The sequence below is a fragment of the Lactuca saligna genome, chromosome 5 (assembly GCF_052625555.1).
Source record: "Lactuca saligna cultivar CGN05327 chromosome 5, ASM5262555v1, whole genome shotgun sequence".
Taxonomy (NCBI): domain Eukaryota; kingdom Viridiplantae; phylum Streptophyta; class Magnoliopsida; order Asterales; family Asteraceae; genus Lactuca; species Lactuca saligna.
Genome location: NC_136421.1, coordinates 269987923 through 269997012, shown reverse-complemented (window position 1 = coordinate 269997012; position 9090 = coordinate 269987923). Strand labels below are relative to the sequence as shown.

At 26.7% G+C, this 9090-nt stretch overlaps 1 protein-coding gene across 3 annotated transcripts; it reads left to right on the top strand.

Moving 5' to 3' along the window:
- The first annotated feature begins 5908 nt into the window (after nucleotides 1-5908).
- On the top strand, nucleotides 5909-7646 carry LOC144997783 (thioredoxin H-type-like). 3 transcript variants are annotated; one of them, XM_078957652.1, is made up of 5 exons: nucleotides 5909-6033; nucleotides 6521-6576; nucleotides 6929-7045; nucleotides 7166-7288; nucleotides 7382-7646. In XM_078957652.1, exons 2-5 carry the CDS (start codon nucleotides 6556-6558, stop codon nucleotides 7535-7537), a joined length of 417 nt encoding a protein of 138 aa, XP_078813778.1. In that variant the 5' UTR covers nucleotides 5909-6033; nucleotides 6521-6555; the 3' UTR covers nucleotides 7538-7646. The 3 variants fall into 3 exon arrangements, with proteins under 3 accessions (XP_078813778.1, XP_078813777.1, XP_078813776.1); XM_078957651.1 differs by having other exon boundaries at nucleotides 6521-6600; XM_078957650.1 differs by having other exon boundaries at nucleotides 6521-6624.
- The last annotated feature ends 1444 nt before the right edge of the window (nucleotides 7647-9090 follow it).

The following is a 9090-nucleotide window of genomic DNA, read 5'->3' as shown; positions in this document are numbered from 1 at the left end:
ACGACAATGTAAATCTCACAGGATTCTCCCTAATAAAGTCATATCCTCATAGACGTGTTCGTTTTTGTCATGAACACTAGCCTGGTTCTACAAGAGCTTTACGAATTGTGCCCCTATAATTCCCCTCGAAGCGACCCCACTTCTCTCTCACATAGGTGATTCCAAGAATCATTAAAAACCATATGTTTAGCCTAATTTTGTCACTACATATAGGAATGGACTAGGAAGTAATGTTAACTCCCCCACAGTGACATGCCTCACTCATACAATTAGGTTATCCTTTTGAACCCAGATCTTGGGATCTCCAGTCTTCTGGGTAAGGTTTCCTTTGTATGAATTTATTCATTCATGGACTTTAGTCCCATTCCTCTTGACGACTTATAAACTACATCTCTACTCAAGCCTTTTGTAAGCGGATCCGCAATGTTATCCTTTGACTTCACCCAGTCAACCCTGATAACCCCCGTAGATATTATTTGTCGTATCGTTTTATGTCTACGTCTAATGTGCCTTGATTTCCCATTATACATTGTACATACACTCTATTCACCTCACTTTTCAACATCTGAACCTCGGTCAAACACAACACAGGTTTAGTCACCATGGATTCTATGAAGAAATGATGTGTGTTCTAACTTTTAACAACAATATGACAAACCTATTGTAAAGAAGAAGCATGTGACGGCTCGTTGGGTTCATTCTTCCATTCTTTAAGCATCTGATTAACTTCCTTGTTGACTACAAATCTGTAAACATTCCATGGAGGTCCTCCACGCGGTTCTTATCTCTGTCTTTGAATATATGGTGAGACCCAGACTTGCTTTCTGTGCCTTTCCCCATCGGAAAAAATACAATATGACCTAATCCTTCGCTCTTCTTGATAAATCGCCTGTCATATATCAATAACATCAAATGGTTTCAGTTTCATAAGATGAAAATCCGTATAGATTATAATCGCTTCGAACTCAGCACCCTAATAGTAAACCCTAATGAAGTATAAGACGTATATATATTTGAAACAACAAGCGTATATATACCTGTAAGCAAGTGACTTGGAGATAATGACGATATAGTCGAATCGAGGAGAACGACCACGTAGGATACGAATAATGAGCTCTGGGGGCAGAGGAGGAATAGAAACAGGCTAATCGGAAGTGAAGAGGAAACAGGAATTCCAGTTTCAGCAAACCCACCGATCAATTTGAATGATATAAAGGATCTAATAAATCTGGAGGTGGATTTTAATAAGGTTAACAAGAAAGTAAGAAACGAATCCCTAAAATAAAGGGACTATTTATAGAATTGATTTACCAAATTACTAAATTACCCTCATTGATTAATTTAATTATTTAATTTTTTATTTTATTTTGATTGGTCCACATTTATGCATACGATAACATAATAATTAGTTTAAACAAATGAACCTAGCTATATATATATATATATATATATATATATATATATATATATATATATATATATATATATATATATATATATATATATATAAGGAAACATTTTTCCTTTCACCACATTCATTTGAAACTCCCATGACTTTTCAATTTCTTTCTAATAATAATTATAATTTGGTTAATTAGGGTAAATAAATATCAAACCTAAAATGTAATCATATATAAACTAAAGTTTATAATTAAAATAATATCTTTACTTCTACTTATAAAGTTATGTTTTTTTTAACTTTTACCATATAATACTTAATTTATTAGTTTTAATATATTGTTGGATGTAAACCATTATCATTTTAAAGATACAATTTTGAAACAATTTGGATAAAATACTTAAATTATTAATTTAAATATAACATTAAATGGTCAACTTAAATATAAATTTTAGTTTAACTTAAACAACCCAAAAAATATTTTGTATATAGTTAAAAGTAATAAATTGTAGTGCCTTTCTAATAATGATTATATGCAGGTTAATAAGGCTAAATAAATCTCAAACCTAAAGTGTAATCATAAATAAACTAAATTTCAATTTTAAAATAATATCTTTACTTCTACTTATAAAGTTATGTCTTTAACTTTTAATATATTATATTTACTTTATTATATTTAATTTATTGTTATATGTAAATAATTATTAGTTTAAAGCTATAACTTTTAAATAGTTTGAACAAAATACTTAAATTTTTAACTTAAATATAATATTAAAATGTCAACTTAAATATAAATCTTACTTCCACCTAAGTAACCAAAGAATATTTTGTAAATACTTAAAATTGATAAATTGTAGTTATAAATGCAAAAACTAAATTGTTATCTCAATTTAACTAAAATATTTTCTAAAGATATTTTTATAATCGTTAAAAGTTTTCAAATAAGTAGCTTAAAATATATTTACAATAACAATAGTAAAAAAATAACTCTATAGAAATGATTATGGTACCTTTAAAATCAAAAAATAATGTTTGATGTTTTAAATAATTATAATGATAGAAATTAAAATATTAAGCATATAAATTTAAAAAAAAAAAATTAACAGTAACAACAACTATAAATAACATTAAACCATATATTATATTTCATTTTATTTATATGTAACTCGAAGGTAAAATTCATTCAAACGATTAAGATTATGAAGTTATAATAGACATATATATTATCATATAATTCAAATAATCAATATATTATATCAATTTAGTATACGAATTATTACATAAAATTTAACAACAACGTTATTGTTATATCTAAAAAAGAACATATATTTATAAAGACCTTTACCTATATAGATATTTCTGCGCATTACAATGTCAACTTAAATATAAATTTCAGTTAAACTTAAAAAATAAAGAATATTATATAAATAGTTAAAAGTGATAAGTTGTATTGCTAAATACAGAAACTAAATTGTAATATCAATTTAACTAAAATATCTCCTAAATATATTTTTATAGTCGTTAAAAGTTTCCAAATAATTAGCTTAAAATAACTTACAATAAGAATAGTAAAAAATAACTCTATATAAATGAACATATTGTTACCTTTAAAATCAACAAATAATATTTGATGTTTTAAATAACTATAATGATATAAAATTAAAATATTAAGCAAATAGATTAAAAAAAATTAATTACCAATAACAACAACTATAAATAACATTAAACTATATATTATATTTAATTTTATTCATGTGTAACTCGTGGGTAAAAGTCATTGAAACGAATGAGATTATAAAGTTATAATAGATGTATGTATTATCATATAATTCAAAATAATCAATATATTATATCAATTTAGTATACAAATTATTATATAAAATTTAACAACAACATTATTGTTATATTTAAAGAAACATATATTTGTAAATACTTCAACTATATAGGTAGTTCTGCGCAACGCGTGGACATTCGCCTAGTATATACTTATAAAGGAAGCATTTTTCCTTTCACCAAATTCATTTGAAACTCCCATTCATTTTTCCTTTCACCACATTCATTTGTAACTCCCATGACTTTTCAATTTCTTTCTAATAATGATTATAAGTTGGTTAATAAGGTTAAATAAATATAAAACCTAAAGTGTAATTATATATAAACTAAATTTCAATATTAAAAGAATATATTTTCTTTTACTTATAAAATTATGTTTTTAACTTTTAATATATTATACTTAATTTATTAGGTCTAATATGTTTTTGTATGTAAACCATTATCATTTTAAAGCTATAACTTTTGAACAATTTGTATAAAATACTTAAATTGTTAATTTAAATATAACCTTATAGGTCAACTTAAATATAAATTTTAGTTCAACTTAAAAACCAAAGAATATTTTGTAAATTGTTAAAAATGATAAATTGTAGTGTCTTTCTAATAATGATTATAAGTCGGTTGATAATGTTAAATAAGCATCAAACCTAAAGTGTAATCATAAATAAATTAAATTTTAATATTAAAATAATATTTTTACTTCTATTTATAAAGTTATGTCTTTAATTTTTAACATATTATACTTAATTTATTAGATTTAATATGTTGTTGTATGTAAACCATTATCAATTTAAAACTACAACTTTTGAACCGTTTGGATAAAATACTTAAGTTGTTAATTTGAATATATAACATTATAGTGTCTACACTAATATAAATTTTAGTTCCATTTAAAATACTCAAATAATATTTTGTGAATAGTTAAAAGTGATTAATTGTAGTGTTAAATGTAAAAATTAAATTGTAATATCAGTTTAACTAAAATATTTTCTAAAAATATTTTTATAATCGTTAAAAGTTTTCAAATAAGTAGCTTAAAATAACTTACAACAACAAATAAGTAGCTTAAAATAACTTACAACAACAATAGTTCAAAATAACTTTATATAAACGATAATATTGTTACCTTTAAAATAAAAAATAAAAATTATTTGATGTTTTAAATAATTACAATAATAGAAATTAAAACTCTAAGCAAATAAATTTTAAAAAATTAATTAACAATAACAAAACTATAAATAACATTAAACCATATATTATATTTAATTTTATTCATGAGTAACCCGCAGATAGTGGTCATTCAAAAGATTGAGATTATGTAGTTTTAATAGATGTCCATATTATCATATATAAATCAAAATAATCAATATATTATATCAACTTAGTATACAAATTATTATATCAAATTTAACAACATTATTGTTATATTTAAAAAAAACATATATTTGTAACGATTTCAGCTATATAGATACTTATGCGCAACGCGCAGGCATTCACCTATGTATATATATATATATATATATATATATATATATATATATATATATATATAGTTAGGTTCATGTGAGACGACCAAATTTTATGAGACCGTGAGACGCATTTTTTTTATTTTTTTTTATTTTTTTAGTTAATTCAAGTTCCGAAAATAATATTTAAAAAAAGAATTTTTGGATTTTTCAATTTATTTGGCATTTTAAAATTATTTTTTAGAATATGTACAGTGTAATATTCTATTAGAATATTTCACGTATTTTTAAAAAAATGGGATTTTTTAAAATTTTTTTATGTTAATTCAAATTCCGGAATTTTTAGATTTTTCCGTTTATTTTGCATTTTAAAATTATTTTTTAGAATATATCAGTGTAATATTCTATTAGAATATTTCACGTATTAAAAAAAAACAGGATCTTTATTTTATTTTATTTATTTTTTTTTTAGTTAATTTAAGTTCCGAAAATAATATTTAAAAAAAGAATTTTTGGATTTTTCCATTTATTTTGCATTTTAAAATTATTTTTAGATTTGGTCTCACGATCTCATAAAATTAGAATGGTTTCAAATGAACCTGAATATATATATATATATATATATATATATATATATATATATATATATATATATATATATATATATATATATATATATATATATATATATATATATATATATATATATATATATATATATAGGATTAAGTTCAAATGAGAACACTATTTAATGTGAGAACACTACTTTATACTACTATTCTACTATGAATTTTGTATATACAACGATATAACATTATTCATCAACAAATATACGAATAATCAGACATTAATATTTACATTAAAATTTTGTATGTACAACTTTATGATATTATTTATCACCAAATATATGAATAATCACATATTTAAGATTCACATTAGAATTTTGAAATTACTACACATATATATAAATTTTATAGTAGAATAGCAATATAAAATTGAATATATTCATATTATAATTACTACAATACTATACATATTAAATTCATAGTAGAATAGTAACATAAAGTAGTGTTCTCACATTAAATATTGTTATATATATATATATATATATATATATATATATATATATATATATATATATATATATATATATATATATATATATATATATATATATATATATATAACGAAAAATTGAAAATGTGGCATCTTATGGCATCTTATGGTCTCCCTCTTGTCATCGGTTATGAACAAAGATCAACCGAATTCGGTATTTAGGTCACGTTTGTGATTTCGCCGGACATTTTAATCGTTGCCGGTAAACCTCAGATTCAGGTATCTCGTTCTGTCGATCCAATTATGTAAAGCTGTTGCTCGTCATAGGCCAAATTATCTTCACAAAATTTCTCCTAATTGACGCGTCTATGAGGAATGCGATATAATCGGAATCTTTGACTCATTTTGAGCTAATTTTTAAGTTAAGTTTAGATTAATGGATGTTTATTAGGTCTTTGCAGTTCACGTTCATACTCTTACCTGTTTTATTTTTTTCGCTAGTTAAAAACCATAATCAATTTGTATATGTTCTGATAATCTACGAGGCTTGAAGCATTCTTGATCTATTGCTCTATGATACTTTGTTTACTGCGGTTTCCATTTTAGCACTAGAATTCTGATCTTCTGTATGCTTCTCTCCTCCTCTCCCCTGATGCATTGATCTTAATTTGCTATTAATAACAGCTTAGATTTAAATACACTGAGTTTTAATTTGCATTGATAAACGTAGTTTGTTCTGCTAATATAGTTTTTTTTTGGTTTTCAGGGTAAACCCACTGCAATTACAGGTTTAAAATCCGAATGGGACTTTGCTTCTCTTCGGTGAGTTTATGTTGCTTCTCTTCGGTGAGTTTATGTTGCTTCTCTTCGGTGAGTTTCCTTGTAAATTGTAACAAATAACAGGACTTGTATACAATTTTTCTTAAACAGAGTAGCTCCTGTGGCCTCAGTTTTTGTTTCTTGAATGATTTTTTCAAACTTTATAACAGAGGAATGATAGTTTCCAGACACTTGTTGTCTTCTGATTTTAATATGTTATTACATTACATGCAACGTATGGGACCCACAAAAGGAGAATGTGGTAATGGAATAAACAAATAGTCAAATACAACCTTAGTTTTCTTGAATTCTTGATCATTAAGTTTAATTATGCTATTAATATTTGTAAACTCAGACCGAAGAAGATGAGCCAGATGATCGCCCTCAATTTGCAGGAGGTAAAGTGACACTTGTCACTACCAAGGATGTTTGGGATCGAAAGCTCTCCGAAGCAAAAACACAAGGCAAAATAGTAAGTGTCATTTTCATCATTTCATGGTTTCTTAATTAAGACAATAAAGATTAGGTCTTTTCTTTAACAATATCTACTTCAAAAGATTGTAAGTAATTTGAAAAAGTGGTTATTTTACAGGTGGTTGCCAACTTCAGTGCATCTTGGTGTGGACCTTGCAAGTCAGTTGCACCATTATACATCGAGCTTTCAGAGAAACATCCATCTCTTATGTTTCTGACTGTAGATGTTGATGCATTAACAGTAAGTCTTTTCTTGTTGACTTAATGCAGAAAGAACGACTTAATACAGAATTTAGTGTAAGGGGAATGATGAAATACATTATTTTTGATGCAGGATTTTAGTACGCAATGGGATATAAAAGCAACTCCAACATTCTTTTTCCTTAGGGAGGGGAAACAATTTGATAAACTTGTGGGGGCCAACAAGGAAGAATTGCAGACTAAGATAAGCAGCATGGTGGTGTCAGAGGCCCCAGGTGGTCAAAAGTAATTGGTTGTTCATTAATTGGTATATGATTGATTGTTCATTGTTATCAGAAATTATGTAATGTAAATACATCTTGTGTTTCATAATATCAAATATGGACATTCATTCTCAATATGGGTTCACCAACATTTGTTTTCATAATTTTGGTTTAGCTCTGAAAATACTTGAAACAATAACAAACTTCATACTATGCAGAAATATGAATGCATATGCTTCTAAATGATTTACCAAATAAAAAAGAAGCTTACACCCACTATTAATTTGCTCCCATTGTGCATATATCACATCTTACATGTTTACAGGCTTGGGGACTTTTTGGGTAAGTTGTACGAGGTCAAACAATGTTGTATGACCTTGTAATCCTAAGAGACAAGTTGTAACAAGCCCTTTGTTTACCTTACTTTCTTGTAGACCTTTATACACTAAGGGTATATGCTCTCATTGTGACAACTCTCAAACTTGGCCTAATTTGAAAATAACTTTAAGCAGAATTTCCCAAACATATAAAACATTTTTGGAAACGCCAAAAATGTTTAAAACTGCAGCAAGATGTCAAAACCAACATCATACATATTAGTAAAAGTATAAATACTAAATCCAAGGCCATACATCTATACACAACGTATCCACCCGACTTTTGGCTTGAAGTGTCTTACTATAAGTGTCACTCGGCATGGGAAATCAATCATTATGGAAACAATACGGAGGATCCATGCTTATACCTAGTCTGAGGAATAACAACCTTCCATGGGAACAATACACATGTATGATATATGTGCTTGTATTGAACCGGAGAAAGAAACCTAAGAACTATAATGGAGACTATACAAAACCTATAACTTACAATTATTATTATATTTAGTATATTCCCCTGTCAATATCAAAAAAAGCCCATTGGTTGCTCGGAGTGCTCGATTAATAGTCTTGGATAATACCGTATACGTATGATGCAGCGTAGAGACACAAATAAAGATTGACCATGTGGATTTGTAGACCTAGAATAATCTCTTCCAAACCATATTGATTCAATGAATACCGTGGAAATGGGGTTCCAAATCTGGTTTCAAGCACTCATAAATTGGGAAGAAAAATGATTTTTCATAAAACCAAAGAGTGATCATCCACGTTACATCAATAACACTTGAATAAAAAGAAAACTTTAAATGGGTCCCAAAAGAGCCATGAGCCAAGCACAAACCCAAAAAACATGAAAAAAAGAACATAAAAATGTCTATAACTTCACTTAGAAAGCGTTTCTAGGACTTAAATATGGGTAAGTCGCCATGACGTGTTACTCGTTTCAAGCTTCGATTTGACCAGTCGTAGGCTTAAAATAGAGCCCATAGGCAAAGTTGTGGCCTTTTTCGTTAAGCCCCCTTTGGTAACTCGATCATTGGCCTCTAAGAACATGATGTCTGATCATCCACGCTAGGGCATGCATCAACATCGTAACAATACGCGCTTAGGCTATCTTGGACAATTTAAGACAAAGTTGATGATTTAAAGGTGTGTGTACCATAGTTTTCGAAGTCCATGAACTATACGTTTGGAGAGTC

What these genes read in the sequence shown, in the direction of transcription:
- LOC144997783 (XM_078957650.1), top strand. Translation starts at nt 6,556, where the DNA reads ATGGGACTTTGCTTCTCTTCGGTGAGTTTATGTTGCTTCTCTTCGGTG. An exon ending in CAAAAACACAAGGCAAAATA is followed by an intron (nt 7,046 to 7,165) that starts GTAAGTGTCATT and finishes GTTATTTTACAG; the next exon opens with GTGGTTGCCAACTTCAGTGC. An exon ending in TAGATGTTGATGCATTAACA is followed by an intron (nt 7,289 to 7,381) that starts GTAAGTCTTTTC and finishes TTTTTGATGCAG; the next exon opens with GATTTTAGTACGCAATGGGA.